This window comes from Manacus candei, unplaced genomic scaffold (assembly GCF_025592945.1).
Source record: "Manacus candei isolate 608988 ecotype Guabito, Panama unplaced genomic scaffold, ASM2559294v1 h1tg000237l, whole genome shotgun sequence".
NCBI lineage: Eukaryota > Metazoa > Chordata > Aves > Passeriformes > Pipridae > Manacus > Manacus candei.
Genome location: NW_026138285.1, coordinates 321,817 through 340,204, shown reverse-complemented (window position 1 = coordinate 340,204; position 18,388 = coordinate 321,817). Strand labels below are relative to the sequence as shown.

Here is an 18,388-nt window from a genome sequence, read left to right as displayed (position 1 = left end):
CAGAATTCTGAAAGATTTAAGTAAGAAACAGCCTATTATCGTGGAGATGTGTAAAGAATGTCTGTATTATGCATGCCTTTGTCACCATCAAGTGTCGGAATTGCAACTGGCAGTTGAGATGAATGCTTTGTCCTGAAGGAAGTTTTATATTTTCTCTGATTATTTATAGGAGCAAAAGGCTAACCTGAAATCCTTTAGAAGCAGTTTACATAACTGTTAGAAATGTAAAGAAAGCTTATTATTATAACACAGTATTATGCAGCACCTGACACATGACGTAAATTCATGAGAAACATCTGTCTACTTCTGCAGATATTATAGCTTGCATGACTTATACAGTAAGAGTCTGTAATTGGAAACTGAGAAAACATGAAACAAGGCAATTGCATGTGCAGCTGAACTAGTCAAGATGTGGGACATACCTAGTCTGAGGAAGTTGTGACTGTTTACAAAGCAATTTAGTGACTTTACGTAATGTGTGATTGCTGACAGCACTTTGTCTATTATAAAGTAGAAATAATACTGCTTCAAAATCTGAAAGCATAAAGTGTCATTTTCCCTCCTACTCATGGTTTCACAGAAAATTCACTTTTTGGAAGCGAGAAGTATGGCTAAAACACGTTTAAAATAATGCAGTCTTTTGACATGCACTGCTGTACTTAAAATGTGACACATGAGATGATTTGATTGAAAAGTCAGTTCCACTTGACAGAAAGAATGGCCAGAATTTTTTTTCTCGTGATGGAATTTTCTAGGAAGAATTGAAATCAGAAAGTAGGTGTTTAGAAATGCTGTTTGTTCTGTTACTGTGCAGTGTTTCATAATAGCTTTCATTATAAAGCAATGAGGAAAGTTAAGGGTAAATTCCTGTGTGGGAGAAGGGGCATATAAGCTTTTCTAATTCACTTGGTATATACTGCTCTGCAACATGCAGAGCATTGCAGAACACAGTGGTTGTTCCAGGGCTTTTTATCTTCTTGGGGATCTCAACAGGAGATTTTGTTAGTATACCTGTGTGTGTGTCTGATCATGTATATGTAACTGCAGTTAAAAACAAGAACAAATTCTTCTTAGGACAAGACAGCTGGGATGGTGGGATTTTCTGGCTTTTTCTTGGGCCGTATTGTTCACTCTCACCCAAGCTGCTGCAGTTCTCTCTGCAAGTCTGTCGATAGCCAGGAAAATCTCCACTGAGGGTACTGGGCAGGCACAATACATTTCTCATTGTAGGATATCCTTCCCATTGCAGTGTTCTGTGGGACCAGGTTGGTGTTAGCATCTGCACTTAGTGCCAGTCAGAACTGGTTGTAAAGGACTGGTGGGGATGGACACAAGGGTCCCCAAGGTAAGAGCTGCCTTGGAAGCAAATTTTTGGTTTAAAAAAAAATTATTTCAATAACAATGAATCTGCCTATACAAGCATTGTAAAACTTGTAGTTGGCTGGTGTAGGTATAAGGTCTGGAAACTTCTTCTGAGAGAGGGATTAAATGAGAAGAGTAGTGAATGAGTTGCTTTTATTGTATTTGGAAGATTATGCTTACCTTGTACATAGTTTGTACTTGTTTGGTTTTTTCCACCTTTAAGTGGTAGCGAGTCTTGAAAGGAATGTGCCAGGCCTGGGTTTAAGTTGATGTGGTGGTCAGGGTTTGGATAGATCCTTTATTTCCATCTGTCAAACACACACAAAAAAGATCTTTTTCTATTCTGTTCCTTTGTTCTCAGGAGATGTATTTGACTGCTTAATATCTATAAAGTTAATATTGTGGTATTTCCCAGAGCTTTTGCTCCTCATGGAAGCCTGTTTTGGTCAGTACTTACTCTTTGTTTTTGTTTTGTCAGCAGCCATGCAGCAGGTCTTAGACAACCTTACCGATCTGCCGACATCGACAGGCGCTGAAGAGATAGACCTGATTTTTCTGAAAGGAATTATGGAAAACCCTATCGTAAGATCACTTGCTAAGGTATTTAAACTTGCTGCTTTGAGTAGAATCTGGAAATATTTTCACTCTTAAATTATTGTGTGAACATTGAGTATGGATTGAGGTGTTAATGGCTTTCATGTATGGTATGTCTTATTAAAAGAATAGAAGGCAAGCTTGAAGGTGAAGATTTGGTATAATATAATTTCTGTGCATGCTGATTAATTGTTATATGTAAGATTCTAGAGAAAGAAGAAGAATTCAGAGACTACAAAAATAATGTGGTTACATTATTTATGAAAAAAAGTCAAAATACTTGAAATTAGACTCAGTCAATTTTAATGTAGTCTTGTAACCACTGTTGTGTGCAAAACCCATATGCCCTCTGATTTCTAGCATTTTTGCCAAAGATGAAAAGTGAGAGCAGTAACCTTCCTTCTCCCGTGGCATAAACAAGTTTTCTTTTTGTCTTTAGCTCAAAACTACTTTCTGATCAGCCCAGGAAAATATTGTCTTCATGCCCTTTCCTGGATCTCAGAATAATGCTGTTACCTTTGATTGTCAGCTCCCTGAGACATCAACTATCCTTAGTTTTGGTCTTGGGTTACAAATATCTTTTATTTATAGATGGTAGCAATCAATTATGAATACGTAAGGTGATATTTGCAAAAAATCTTGGGGCTCTGTAATTAAAATGTAGGTGATCTTACCAATAGGAAATGCAGTCAAATATTGTACAGCACTTACATTCTTTCTTAATTTTATTTCATAAAAATAAGCTCCTTTCATGAGGAAAACACAGTTAACTTAAATGCAGCTGTGTCTTTAATAGGAATAGACATCTGAAAGCAATGCCCTCTGGGCAGGTGTGAAATACTCTGTAAAGCTAAAGGATTGTTGTGCAGGGATTTTGCTCAGTATAAAAATCTGGAAAGGAAAACTTCCCATGAGAATTCATAGAAGAATTTACTTCTGTTAAGCTGTTCAGAAAAAATGGTTTTGAGTCAAAGACATTGCATAGTAATAAACTGAGAAGTAATAGAAGTGCCTCATCTGCTGGTGAAATGACTGTGGAGGGAAAGATTTTGTACTAAATTTACTAGAGTAAGTAAAAGCATTTTCTTGCTGAAGTTGGAAACTACTCGTTAAGTATCTGCTCCATAGGTCATCTTTAATTTAATATTTATCATGAAGAAAATGTTCATTGCAAAGTTTTTTCCTGTCAAGAATTTGTGCTTTAATGGCCAATTACAATTATGTGGAATTTAATGACTAGCAGATGTAAAAAAAGTGCTTGTAATGGAAACAGATTCTTAACTGTACACATGCTTTATATAGAATGCTGAAAGGTTTAAATTGTGTTCACATGGCACGACCACACTCATATTTCTTTTGTAATTATTTTGGAAAAAATCTCAGTCTTAGCCATTAGAACTAAATAAGGGTAAGTTCAAAACACATTTCATGAAGTGTGTGTAGTTCATACATTTGTATGATATCCATTTGTCCCTAATATCCATTGTCCCAAATATCCGTTTGTCCCTAAAAATATATAAGCTTGTTTTTCTATTAAAAGAGCTAGTTTTAACAGTATACAGCAATTCTCAGAACCCTGAGATGGCCACACTATTTAAACAGAATAATTTCAAAGCAGGCCAGAACTGTTTTCATTTTCCTTTATTAGCCAGTTATTAAGGCTAATCGTTATGTAAATTATACCATAAAGGACAAAAAGAAACTTAGGGAAATTGGCCACAGGTCATACAAACTTATTTTTTCTTTTCAGTCCTTAAAAAAATGAAGATAAGCAATAAGCATAGTAGTTAGTTTATAATATTTTGCAGTGCAAAGCATGGGTGATCTTTTGAAACTGGGTTAAGTTCATTTCACACTTTTTCTATGTAGAATAAAGGCATCGGGGTAGAAATTACAGATCTTTTTGGGGATAGGGTTCTTTGATGGTATCTTTCCATTTTTTCGTAGGTAGTAGGAGAAAGGGGAAGTAACTGTAATCATTGTAAAATGTTTTTTCCTGTTACTTACTGATGTTTATAGAATCACACAGTAGTTTGGGTTGGAAGGGACCCTTAAAGGTCAGCTAGTCCAACCCCCGTGCATTGAGCAGGGGCGTCTTCAACTAGATCAGGTTGCTCAGAGCCCAGTCCAGCCTGACCTTGAATGTTTCCAGGGATGGAGTGTCTGCAACCTTTCTCTGGGCAACCTGTTGCAGTGTTTCACCACACTCATTCTAAAAACTATCTTTGTTATATCTGAGCTCAGTCTACCCTCTTTTAGTTTTAAATCATTATGCCTCATCCTATCTCTGTGGGCCCTACTAGAAAAATTTTTCCCATCTTTCTTATAAGCCCCCTTTAAATATTGAAACACTGCAATTGGATCTTCTCCACACTTAACAACCTCAACTCCTGTGCTGACATTTGTGTTCAATCCTAACTAGCCTTTAGAATTATTATGCTTTTTGGAAAATAGATGTTGAGCTTGGAACGTGCATGAAGTTTACTCAGTTTTGCTACTGAACTGTCTTATCAGAATTCTCTTCTCCTGGGTTGTTAACTATTCTTTCAAACCTCAAAACTTTTATCTTCTTTCTGCAGTCACACTATTGCTTTTAGCATTGTATGCCTGCAGCATACCAGCACAATGCCTAACTCAGACCAAGGAAACATCTTAGGAATAATCTATAAAATTTGGGTCCAGTATTTAGGATGTCGTATTGTTGGAGGTAAAAGCCTTACTGTTTGAACATTTGGCAAGTCTAATAAATATCGAATGCACCGAAAGACTCAATTCAGTATCACTGTTTCTGAAATGATGAATTGAAATGAAAAAAGAATTGCAGTATCTAAGTTAGGTATTCCTGTTTGTCTGTTGGTTTTTTAAATTGTTCATACCACTCTGTATCCTGCTACTCCTCAATATATTACAGGATCAGAGGTTGTTCACTGATAAAACTTCCTTTTCCCTACTATATACATGGCCTTTATTTTGGAGTAAAGGGTTAGGATATTTGTATTTAAATTATACTTAGTGGTAGTATTTTAAAATGAATATATGAGAAATAAGATAACCCATATTCTCTAATATCATAAAGGTTCTGCAGTTGGATTATGTTTAAAAGTCATAAGATATGTATTTTTACTTGCTGTAAAAGAAGTAAACTTTAAAAGAAGGATATTGTTTACTGTATGTATTATGTACAAAATAGCATTCCCTTATTAAGAAGAATGTGTGTAGGTGCCAAGCTTCCTATGCTTTGTAATCACAGTGATTTGGTTTGTGTGTGTTGGTGTTGGGGAATGTTTGAAATGTCTTTATGTTAAGTTAGCCTTTCCAGAGTTTGATCATCAGTCTGGCAGAAATACCATTTTATAGATACAAAGTAGAATTTAATATTCAGATCGTTTCAGGAAACAAAGTTTTCTCGCTTTAGCAAAATTTTATTTTAAGGTCTGTTTTAAAGTGCTAATCAGAAAGTAGAAGTGCGTGAATACCTTCAAATTATATATATGGGAAGTATATATGGGTGAATCTCAATTATATCTGCTATTTGTTTTTTATATGCCAAAGTGATTGCTCTTTTTTAAATTTCTTGTTGCTATGGTGTTGGAAATAACTCTTAATTGAGTTGAGAATCAGTTATTTTTGGCCTCCTCCTTTTCCCCTAATTCTATGATACAGCACTACCTGTAATAAGTTAGTGAAGTATTCAGATTTATGAGATGTTTCTCTTGCTGTTTAAAGCTCCTACCTTTAAATGAATTTCAGTATCTGCAGTGTTTAGGAAAGGATTATGTCTGCAGGAATAGCTCTAGAAATAGATGAAAAGTTGTCAAAGAATCACAGCATAGCTGAGGTTGGAAGGGACCCTCTGGAGGTCATCTGGTCCACCTGCCTGCTCAAGCAGGACCTCCTGGTTGCCCAGGACCACATTCAGACAGCTTTTGAGTATCTCCAAGGAGTGAGACTCCATCCTCTCTGGGCAACCTGTGCCAGTGCTCAGTCACCCTCACAGTGGCAAAAGTGTTTCCTGATACTCAGACAGAGGCTCCTGTCTTTCGGTTTGTGTCCCCTGCCTCCTGTCCTGTTGCTGGACACCACTGAAAAGAGCCTGACTCAGTCTTTTTTGCAGGTACCTGCAGGTACTTTTACACATAGATGAGATCACCCTGAGCCTTCTCTTCTCCAGGCTGAACATTCGCCTTTCCTCAAATGTGAGGTGCTGCGGGCCCTTCATCATATTTGTGGCCCTTCACTGGGCTCTCTCCAATATGTGCAGAACTGTACACAGTATTCCATGCATGACCTCACCAATGCTGAGTAACACTCCCACTTCTGGTAACATTGCTCTTAATGCAGCCCAGGATGCTGTTAGCTGCCTTTACCACAGACTTTTCTGTAGCATTTCCTTTAGTTATGGAGGGTTTCCTTTAGAATGTGCTGTTTTGAAGGTGTTTCAATGGGAGGAGTCTAGGGTAAATGCTTCTCTTAAAGAGTTTATTTTTTTTCTGAGCTCCCATAGTTCCTTTTTTTTGTCCTTCTTCTAGAAGGTGTGCTTGTACAGGGTTCTGGAGCAGAAAAGATCCTGAGGCACTATACTGTTCTGAGAGGACTGTTGGGTATATATATAGAGGTTACAGGAAATGAGGACATACAAGCTTCTCTGACAGGTGTTGCTTATGAAGTTTGTTGGGTCATATAGTTAAGCATGTGAAATCCTTCAGCAGTATAAAAATGAAATATACAGGTTGTCCTAAAAGTAATTTTTCTGGCTTTCCTGCTGAAGGTTGCACCAAGAAATTACTTTAAAAGTTTATAGATGGGAACCTCTTGAAACTTATTTACAATATAGTCTCATATATTTAATCTTACAGGCTCATGAGCGACTGGAAGATTCTAAACTTGAGGCTGTCAGTGACAACAACCTGGAGCTGGTGAATGAAATTCTCGAAGACATCAGTCCGTTAGTAAATAAAGATGAAAATATTGCAGAATTGGTTGGAATACTCAAGGAACCTCATTTTCAGGTGCCACCTTTTTACTGTATGTTACCAACTTACTGTTTCAGTCCCCACATATGAATCTAGGAATAATAATGAAACAAAACCTGACCTGTAGCAAACTAATATGTAGAATTTTACTCAGAATGAAAGGTAAAGCAGAAGACCTGTGGGGTTACAAATAAGCCTGATTTTATTCTTTGATATCACCTCAAGAATATCTTCACTCACTGTATTATAATCTACTGGAGTTTCTGTTATAAATCTCGGACAAGCATTTACTTTCTATATGAAAATTTTCATAACAATTCCCTGAAGGCGTCATCCTTAACATTTCCAGGTGATCTCCTGCTAATTCTGCATTTCGGTTCAGCTCACTCAAGCTCACGTGTAAGACATACGGTTTGCAGAGTGAATGAACATGACTCTTCTGTGATCTGATCTGCAGCTGAAGTTCAGACACTGCATCCTTCTCCCTATTGCTCTGCTTAAGTGAGGTGTTGACGTGCTTTCAAAAGCAGATGTTTTTCCATAGCTGCTGTTCTATGACCAGCTGCCATACTGACTCTTAAAGATTGGGTTTGAAAATCTTTGGTAGATTCTGGCCTTTCTAGGCGGGCTTCAGCAGACTGTAGTACTTGGCTATAGGTATCCCGTAGAAGAACAGAAGCAAACCTTTTGTACAGTACAAATGAGCTTCTTTTGGCACGCGAGTATGGAGTCATAGACATTTTTGGGGTATATGAGTTTAAACACACTTTTTTCCCTAGGTTTTCAGTTACAAACTGTACAAACATAGCAGTGAGGTGCCTTACTGTGTAACATGGATAAACACTGGAAATACTGTGAAGCTGTATTGTGGTCTCTTGGAAGAGGGAACACTTTAAGAGCTCAGCTTTTGAGGTAGTAGCTCTTGTGAGTGATGACAGTTCCACTGCCTCTCCTGAAGAGCAGTGTGTTGGCCTCCTGTCCAGAAAGGCATCATAGCTAAGTGATCAAAGGGTACGATTTGGAGACTTACTGGTGAATAAACCTGCAAATCAGTTTTTGATCCCTTAGCAGAAATTGATACTTGAATAGGAGAGGAAGAGCTTTGAGGAACTGGTATTAAAATGTAAAAGGATTAGAATTGGGGGCCAACTGGTGCAGTGACACACTTGACAACGATCTATTGTGTTAGATAGAGAAACCAAAGCTGAAAGTTAAAGAGGATGAATCAAAAGATGAAAAGGACATAATAATCGAAGTGCTGTAATCTAAAAGTTCCAAAGTAGCTGGCAAATTAAAATGTTAGTATTTATGCTGTTTCTTGTATGTTTTTTGTTGTTTGCTTTATGGGAGCAGATGTGAAATTGCATATTGCTACCTTAACTTTACAGTTTTCCTCCGATCTTTTGTTAGTATTTCCTGATTCCATGTTAAAGGTTCATTTAACAAACATCTCTTCTGTTTTCCTTCCCTGTCCCAGCCGTAGTGAAGACTGTAAGGCTAGGACAAGCCAACTGTGATACCTCCCAAAATGTTTTGTGAGGATTTAGTAATTTTTTTGCTCAGACTTCTGAGTGAGAAGTGGTATCATTCACCCATGGTTCTCCTCCATGAGATTGTTTTCTGAGTTGTTTTTTTCAGTTGTTTTTTGAACCCATATGAAAGTCTGTCACTCACAGCATCCCCCATCAGAGTGGAGACTGTGCTCTTTTGGTTTTGAGACTGTCTCCTATCAATTTAACTTAATATTCCCTTGCTTTTGTGTAGGAAGAAAGTTGAACAGTTTTTCTTAATCAGCTTTTCCATGTTACCAGTATTTGAGAGATCTCATTGTGTCTGTCTGTCTCAAGTACATAAAATGAAGGGAAGCAAAGCTGTATACAGTGTGGATTTATGAAGTGGTGTCATAATTTCCATTGCATCTCCTACTCATGGCCTAAAAGTTCTTAGTATTTGGTTCGCCTTTTTAACAGCTGATGAATAGACTGGAATAGTACTGTTATTTGGAATATTTGGGAATATTTGGAATATTTGGGAATACTGGAATAGTTCTGTTATTTGTGTATATTTGGGATCCATTTTGGTTAATTCTCTTGTGATCCCATCCGGAAGGGACCTACAGTGATCATCCAATCACTGCCTGACCAATTCAGGGCTGACTAAAAATCATGTTATTAAGGGTGTTGTCCAAATGTCTGTTAAACACTGGCAGACATGGCACATAGGCCACCTCTCTACGAAGCCTGTTGCAGTGTTTGACCACCCTTTCAGTAAAGAAGAGGTACTTCTAGAGTCAGAAACATAGAAGTGGATGGGTTGTTAGACTTGGATTGGTTTTGTACTGTTTGCATCTCCGAGATACCATTTCTGAGTCTGTCAGTTAATATGTTAAACTAGGATTATGTTTTCCCTTGCAGTCTGTATTGAATTTATTTGCTCTGTTGCTCATGAGGTGCCTCTGCAGGTTACAGTCAGTAGTTTTAGTCCTTGAATAGCTCAGCAGCATCAGCAAACCCTGTCATTTCACTTCTCATCCCCGTTTCCTAGATCATTTATCTGACATATCAGTGTATCGACAGGTGTAGGACTGAGCACAGCTGCCTGTGGGAAATCCCCTGGTGACATGAATTCTGGAAACTAATACTACTAGATTCCTGGCACCAATTTTTCTGTCTTTTAACCGATATTTTCTTCCACTCGAGTGTCTTACTGCTTATCCTATTGTAGTTTTGTTTCTTTAAAAGACTTCTATCAAAGGCCTTATGGAAATTGATCTGTATTAACAACTTTAAACTGCCGTGTTGTTGTGCCTAATGACTCTTCCAAGGAACCTGACGAGATCTGAGAAGCATGTCTTCCCTTTATTAAAGCATGTTGATGCTTTCCTGTGATCTATTTTGTCCAGTCATTCTGGTTTTTATAGAAGCTTCTAATTTGTTTAGTATCAACATCAGACTTACTGTTTTGCCATTTGTTGACTCTTCCTTGGAACCCAGTTTAAAAATTCATGTCATGATTATTGCATGCTGCTGCTTCCTGGGTGGGTCATGGGTATGTAAGAGCAATACGCTATTTCTAGAGCTCCCAACTTCATTTGCTGCAAAACCTGGATAGCACAGAAAGGACAAAAAAGTGTGAAAGGAAGAGAAAAGACTATTTGATGGTTAAGATAGTTAAATACTGCCCTGGAGAACTAACCTATTAATCACTCTGTCAGAATTCCTTTAAAAAAAAAAGTCTAAAGCAGCTTTAACTTGTATTTTTTTAATATATTTTCAAAGTGCCTGTTGTGAGGCCTTCAGTATCATTTGCAGAAACAATGAGCACTTCTGGCTGCTGTGTACAGGCAAAAAACTACTTTGAAGTATATCTGCTGTGATTCAATTTTGAAGCCTAAAATTAGAGCATACTTTTTGGCCCTTCATTTTGTGCTTCCATCACCCATGGTGAGGCAGGCAACAAAACCAACTGAGGCTGAAGTACTATTATTTTGATTAAATGTTTTTATTTAACTGATATCATAGTTATGGTGTCTCTAGAAGAGCTTCTGGGGCAATTTGCAGACCAAACTGTGGATACAATATTCTTTCTAAGGCTTGGGGAAGCTATATGTCTCCCTCTCTGAAAAGGAAAGAGAAAATTACCTAACTACTCAAGAAATAAGTGCTCTCTTTTATGCCTCATTTGGTGCAAAGTGGCATATTCCAAATTGTGCAAGAAGGGAAAAAGGAAAAATACAATGTCAATTGCAGTTATAGAAAATGTCATTTGTATCCTTTCTCCAGTTCAGTAAATGTGTAAACAAACCACCCTGACTCTTCTGAAGTTTCATGGACACTATTGTGTAACAGGTTTAGAGGTTGATTCTGTATTTTACAAATGAATGGTGCCACTTAATCACAGCATCACCTTACAGTTGTAACCTACCTTAGCATACAAGTATCAAATGTGGTATACAAATCATCACTGCAATAGCTTATTTGAATGTATCATTTAGTGCTAAAAATATCAAATTACAGGACTTAATTTCTTTTACACATTTTTATAGTAGAACATTTGGGAAGGACTAGCTTAGGAGTACAGGTGCATGCATGGCTATAGGATTATGTTTGCCTGACTTCCCTTCCTTTTCTTGTTTCTCCTTTCATTCCATTCCTTTTCTTCCCTTCTGGTTTTAACTCTTTTTAGTTTTAACTGAACCTTTCAGGGGTCAAAGTGTGGAAGTTCTAATGAGTTTCACAGTATTGATGGCTGGCCCATATGTTTTGAAGAGCCAGCTGGCACAGGCAGCACATGGCAAAGGCTGTAGCAAGTCTTACCAGGCAGTGGCTGGAGAGCAGAAGAGAAGAGTGGTAAGAGAAGTTGCCTTAAGGGAAGAGGAAGCAGTTGAAAATTAGCAGACTGTTGAAGTGGTTAAACATGCAGAAGAATCACTTCTGCTGCTTATGGAAGACCTTTTTCAGTTACTTTGACCTTTTCAAGAATTAGGCAAGCCATTCATCCTAAATAGTAGATTCTGCTGGCAATAAAATACTTAATCTGCAAAGCAGCCAATGTATTATTCTAATAGTTAGGTTTATAATGGGTGATCATACCTTTAAAATGTTTCATATCGAAAAGTGATCTTAAGTTGCCTCCTACCCAGATATTAATTTATAGGGTTATTTCCCCCACATATTCCTGTCTCCTTACCAGCCTACCTGATTTCTCTAAGATCATAAATGATTTCTTCATGTTTTCAGAATAACATTTAAAAATGCTTCATAACATGTATACATTGTGTTGAGAATTTTTTTAGGAAAAACAAATTCTGAATTTGAACTTGGCTTCAGCACTGCAGAGAACCTTGGATGTTTAACGTTCCTCTGAGTCTTTACTTACTTTTGAAATAGTTTTTTTACCTGTTAAATATGTGCAGCCACAGAAAACTACTGTAAGGAAGTCAATATCTCTTAAGTTTATGGGTTATTTTATGACAGCATCTTGCATAAAGGGATCATACTGTCTGCCACAGGACTGTGTGTCTTTTGTGTGATATCTCTTGTGCTTTGTAGAGCTCTTCTAAATGTCTTATTCTGACAACACTGCCATTTTTTTCCCATGAGAACCTTTCTACAGCTATCCAGTCTTGGATAGTCAGCTGATCCTGTTTACAGGAGGAAATTTTGTATGGAGGAAACTTTGAACTGTTTTATGGTTGTTAATTGTTCGGTCTATGTTGTTTTGCAGACTTTGGCAGTGGTTTTATAAGTGTTCCAGGACCAATATGGAAAGGTCAGATTCCAGGGGAGCTCTGGAGTTGCAGGGGCACGGGATATCACTTTTTCCAATACCACAAGAAAGAAACAAGAGAAGTTCATGCAACTGTATTTCTCATATCACTCAACCACGTTACTGAAATAAGAAAGTAACTTTGCGACATAGTTGGTGAGGGGTCCTGCAGTGGTACAGACACATGGCCCCTGTTGCCAGGTGGCTGTGCTTAAGTGTTCTTCAGGATTGTAGGCCATGACCTGGCTGGCTGGAAACAGCCTCATAAAACTGGTACAGATTCTTCAGTTTCAGATCTGAGAGTTGGGGGTGGGATGATAATAAGTGAACTATGACTGCAAGGAAACCAATGAACTACTTTTCTTAAAGAAACCACTTTTTAGTTCTGGGCAGCAGTGTACAGTTCCTGATAGTCCTTCTGTGACCCAGCCATGAAATAGCAAAAAAAAATCCTGTGATTGAGAGATGGTTAAGTAGTAGTTAAAAGACTTTTTGCTGATCCATAAAACTGAGTGGTTCAAAAGTATCAGAATGTGGAATGGGATCAGATTTAAGAACTGAGGAATCTAACAGAGCACGTTAATTTGAAAGGGATAACACAGACTGTTAGCTTAGTAATCATTTTGACTGTGGATCAAATGATAATCCATAAATTGCATTACCATTAAAGGGCAGGGAGCTGTACAAGCATAGTTATGTGTAAGGCTTCATGAAAAGTATAGTGGTTGCGGCTGGAAAGTTTGGGAACAATTTATTCTAGCACATGACCAAAAGAAAACTGGAATTATTATGGTGATGTATCTACCTGGTTTTATCAGTGGTAATGTGTTAAAAAATGTGTAGCTGATGCTAGTTGGTTTCATTTTGAAAATACAGAAAGATCCAAAAAAAACGTTGCTTGCAAACATTGGCAGAGAGAGAATTATTCTCTTGGTTTGGATTGGATAGTGAAGAATTAGGAACTGCTACCATCTGACAGCTGCTTGATTTAAATAAATGATTGGTTTTCCTATTTAATTTGATTTCAGAGTATCAGAGCATCCACAATAAGCAACCGTCTTTACAGTCTTAATGGAAGGGGCAAAACTGGTGAATTAATACTTCCTTCTAACCTCAAGTTGAAATATCAGCAGGTTCATTGTGTAATGGGCAGATTAAAATGACTGTTCAGGTTTGTGACCCTTTGAGGGCTTGTATGCTGAGCTTAGCACTAAACTAATGTGGTTACACAATGTTTAGCTTGAAGGTGGCTTACAGAAGGATGGAGTGGACTGCATAGCAAAATCATTAACATTACCTACTTGCCTGCTCTGCTTTATAGTAGTTCTCTGTCTTCCTTTGGCATGTGCGTGTCCGTATCAGTGACAGTCCCCGTGTGTCTTCCCTTTTTAACTACTTATGTGACACCGGTCAGTAAGCTGATTTAAGACTGTATCTCACCAGGTCACTGTTTGAAACAAAGCTACATTGTTTGAGGCTAGTAGGCATCTCCTCTGCTTACTTCTTTTTTTCTCTCTGTATCTGTCAGTGTGACTCTCTGTGCTGTAGGGGCTTTAGCTTGAACTACTGTATATGATAGCTATTGGGTGTCCCTATTTTTCTCGTAGATTCATAGAACAGTGTGGGTTGGAAGGGACCTTTAAAGATCCTCATTCCAACTGACCCACCACAGGCAGGGACACCTTCCACTAGAAGGTGACAGGAAGACATAAAGTCTCCACTGTCGATCTTGGTTTACCTGTATGTATTGTCTTAGAAACTTTTCTTTAAATCTTAAGGTATCTTTTATCAGAAAATCATGCCTAAATTGCATTGTCTTCCAAGCATGATGATGTTTATTTCGATCTCCTCTTTTGGCTTTGTATTTGTGTGGACTGGTGAAAACACTTTTAACTATAAGGTCTGAGCTCTTGTCTTCCAGAAAGTAAATTCTGTCAACTTGGATTCATTTGGTGCTAGCATTCTGCCTTGGCTTTGTGCAAGCAGGAAGCATTCATTCTGCAGATTGCTAGAAATCCTTACTTACCTGTAATTATCCAAATTACTGGTGAGGAAAATTTTACTACATTAAACACAAGTATCTAAATGATGAGCTGTCTTCATTTTTTGCAGTGGGTTCTTCATTTACTGTAACCATTTGCTGGGATACTTTCTCATTAGGTGAAAGACTATTTTAGGTACTCCTTTTTCTGTCTCCTTCCCTGGCAAGGTCACACATTCTTCCCAAATTAATTACATTTCTCCTATACTTCCTTAAGAAGCAGCATTTACAAAAGAAAGCATATTTGCCAAGACAGTAGGCTTATCAGTCCATGTGAGCACTGTTGATGTCAGTTTTTTCTTCATTCCATGTGAAGTGAGAGTTTTATGATCTGGTCCCGAAAGATTATTCAGCACTAAATCCTTTTGCAAATGATTATTTCAGGATTTAAAGAAAGACCTTTTCTGTTCCTTTGCAGTCACTCTTGGAAGCACATGATATTGTCGCTTCAAAATGTTACGATTCCCCTCCTTCTAGCCCGGAAGTCAATAATTCTTCAGTGAACAACCAGGTTGTTCCAGTAGATGCTATTCGTATCCTTGGAATTCACAAAAGAGCAGGAGAACCACTGGTAAGTAACTGAAGAAGAATTTTTCTTTAGGTTAGTACAGTTGAAAATGTTTGCATGTGCCTGATTTCTTGCATTATGTTTTAATTATTTACATTATTATGTTGTGTAATTTAACGGGTGATAAGATCTGTATTGAGAGGTTGAAATAAATGATAAATTGATTTAAATAAATGATACTTATGTGTTCTCTCTCTAAGATATAACAGGGTAGTGAATAAGCAGTCACTAGGCCGAAGGACTTGCTAGCATAACTGACTAACACATGTTTGGTCCCGAGACAAGATGGCAGGGTCACATGCAGTTGAGAACAACACAGTCATTTTTCAGTCTTATGGAAACCCTGTCTGAAAGCACTTTTATGTCACCTGATGCTTCTCTGTGTATTGGGAGCTCTTACTCTGTAGTAACTGTTACTGTCTGTTTTCATTGGAGTAGGTGGAATATCCCATAGCTGTGTATTTCTGCTTGAGATAATGGTAAAATGAAACTGAGATTCAAACAGTGGTGAATTGGTTGTCACATCTCTCTTTCAGGGTGTTACATTTAGAGTTGAGAACAATGATCTGGTAATAGCACGAATTCTTCATGGAGGAATGATAGATCGACAAGGTCTTCTGCATGTAGGTGACATTATTAAAGAGGTGAATGGCCATGAGGTTGGAAATAATCCAAAAGAATTGCAAGAACTGCTGAAAAACATTAGTGGCAGTGTCACTTTGAAGATTCTTCCCAGCTACAGAGACACCGTTATTCCTCAGCAGGTGAGTAGCACATTTCTAAGGGTTCTGTCAAAAGAACTTCTTCTTAGTACTGTATTATGTAAGGTTATTTTAAGATTTTGGATTAAACATAGTTTGATTATTTTGTGTGTATAGTGCTAGGAAGAAGGCTAAAATGTAGATACCTGTATTAATTTAATTATATTTTTGTAATGTGTTTATTCTTTACCTTAATGTGCTACATCCAATACGCCTGCCTGAAAAAAAATCTCATATCTGAAATTGATGACCAATTTAATGTATATTACATATAAAGCATGTTTCTTTGACATCAGTGACCTCTAATGACCCAGCCACAATCACACTAACATGCAGTGAACTCTGCGTGTGTGTTTATAACATGTTTGGCGTCCAAGTAATCTGTTTCATGGAATTCAGGAACATACTGAATTCAACAGATTAGCTTGAACCCACTGATTTACATAGGAACTTCAATGGTGGCTATTCCTTATCCTTTCGTTGTTGCTGCAGGCTGTCAGTTTCTCCAATGGCAGAAGTAACTTGTTGCTCTAAATCAGTGCCTTTGAAACACCTTTTAAGATGCTCCTTCAGTGGGTCTTAATGCCCATGACTGTAACAGGCTATGCTTACATTGAGTAGAGGCTGAGGGAATGATGTGCTGTGTTCGAGGCAGTGCTTCCTCTGCTCCCCAGCCTGATACAAAGAAAGTCAAAAGATGTTTCCAGTCGACTGATGCACCTTACTGTTTCTTCCCTTGCAGCAAATTTGAATCTTAAGCAATCATGTATCTTATCTGTTTTAAAACATTGAGTTCATGGCAAAAATAATTCTTAAGATTTCGCAAGCCTTGAATTCAGTGCTCACATTCTGAGAATTTTTCTATATTTTTAAGTAATTAAAAGTCAGAATACTAATTGTATATACTGAAATGCAAAAATGAGTGTTTTGTAATACATTGTCCAAATGGAGCAGTCGTTTTTTTTTATTTTTATCATGAAGCTTTTTCAGCCAAGGTTTGCACTGTTGATTATTCTGTCTCAGCTGGTATATGCCTTTTTTCCCCTAGTTTGTATTTTACATGTCAAATGCAACTTTCATCATGTCAAGCTTTTTATGCTCTAGGTTAAAGACATTACTTCAGTTTGACAGATAAATTAGTCAGAATGTATTTTATAATGTCTTAGCTTTGTTAATTTTTGCACATTTCAGGTTTTTGTGAAGTGTCATTTTGATTATAATCCATATAATGACAACCTCATTCCATGCAAAGAAGCAGGTTTGAAATTTTCTAAAGGAGAAATTCTTCAGATTGTAAACCGGGAAGATCCGAATTGGTGGCAGGTTGGTAAAAATATTAAAATAAATAAAATAAAAAACTGAAAAGCATCAGTAGTTGCCTTAATAATAAGCTCTTTAAATTGTGATCTGCTTCTATTTAGCAGTAGATACAAGAAAAAATATTTACACTGCAATTCAGTTTCAAGCTAATATCAAGATATTAACAGTTGAAACTAGAGGAAATGAAATGTTATAAATTGTATATGTAGGGCTTATTTTGCCGTTAGGGCTACTTGTTTTTTATCATAACCTGGATGTTCCAAAATCAGTTTAAGTGGAAAATTTCTAGCAAAAAGTCTTAGGTTGACTATGTTAATTGTGGTAAGCCTTCCCTGACAGCGACTGTGGAAGAAGTGGACCCCTTCCTGAGTGCTCAGAGTTGAGGAGAGAAAGAGGCAAATTAATCTTATGGATTTGAAGAAGGGTGAGAATAGCTATTTGGAGAAGCTGTATCTTTTATTTCTACAGTGGTGATCAGCGTCTGTGAGCTGTATCATGCATGTTCATAGTCCTAGTGTTTGGCACTACTTCAAATATTAACAGTTCATCCTGCTTTAAGGTTGTATTTCTACATTCAGTCCTTTAGTAGAAATGTAATCCAGTGCTTCTGCTATTTTGATTTTTTCCAAGACACTATACAGAGAATTAAACATCATGAGTGCCTTTGAAAGTGGGCCGAGTGAACCTTTAGGATTTTTTCAACTGAGGTACTCAGAATTAGAAGTGTCAAAGAGTTTAGCATTATTAGGTTCCCTTGCTACCCCTACATTGTTCACCCTTTGCAAGGTAAAAAGCAGTAGAGAGCCAGACATTACTTGAGAACAATATATACGACTTCTTTAAAAGCAACAGAAATATTTGAGCATGCATAATAACCTGCTGAATTTTGTTGCTTGTTAGTGACAGAAAGAGAATAAAAAGCATGAGGGAAGGCAGAAAATTTATTACTGCCAACTTAATTAGTTTCAGAAGTTAGACACTCCAAAATTCTGGAGTAGTTTGACATTTAGCTACCATGCTGACTTCTGTATTGCTTTTCAAATTCTCCAGCTGTAACTTGTGGGAGTCCAAGAGAAATAAATCTTCAATACTTGATCAGTGGCAAAATTGAAATGTATTAAATCGCTATAGTGTATTGCTATGCAGATCATGCCGCTGGAAAAAAAAGTTACTTTTTCCTTGTGCTTTCTAGAAATGCCAGACTGTTAATGAAAACTTCATACTGTAAAAAATGAGTTAGTCATAGGTAAAAGCATACAAGTTGGAAAGCAAACATTTCCTATTAGCAAATGAAAGATTTATGCAAGCGAAAGATGTATGGAGAATTATAACATTTCAGAACTGTGTGTTTGTACGTGTTAAGCTTGCTGAGAATTGAGCTTGCCATGAAATTATTTTATAGAGAATCTTAGCCAAATTTTCATTACAAGGAATACTTGAGTTACTAAGATTTTAAATGTGTAGTTACTTAGTGAAAGGAGTTTGAAGGCACAGTTAGGCA

General features: G+C 37.2%; 1 protein-coding gene across 12 annotated transcripts in view; it reads left to right on the top strand.

Moving 5' to 3' along the window:
• Nucleotides 1-18,388, top strand: part of PALS2 (protein associated with LIN7 2, MAGUK p55 family member) — a 59,594-nt gene that overhangs the window by 26,296 nt on the left and 14,910 nt on the right. For 4 of the 12 annotated variants that reach the window (XM_051774932.1, XM_051774928.1, XM_051774927.1 and 1 more), the window contains 6 exons: nucleotides 1,250-1,345; nucleotides 1,844-1,962; nucleotides 6,813-6,965; nucleotides 14,657-14,809; nucleotides 15,343-15,570; nucleotides 16,759-16,890. In XM_051774932.1, the coding sequence (XP_051630892.1) occupies nucleotides 1,846-1,962; nucleotides 6,813-6,965; nucleotides 14,657-14,809; nucleotides 15,343-15,570; nucleotides 16,759-16,890 (783 nt within the window). In that variant the 5' untranslated portion in view covers nucleotides 1,250-1,345; nucleotides 1,844-1,845. Of the gene's footprint in view, nucleotides 1-1,249; nucleotides 1,346-1,840; nucleotides 1,963-6,812; nucleotides 6,966-14,656; nucleotides 14,810-15,342; nucleotides 15,571-16,758; nucleotides 16,891-18,388 lie in introns of all 12 variants that reach the window. The other 8 variants (XM_051774931.1, XM_051774926.1, XM_051774924.1 and 5 more) reach the window with 3 other exon arrangements.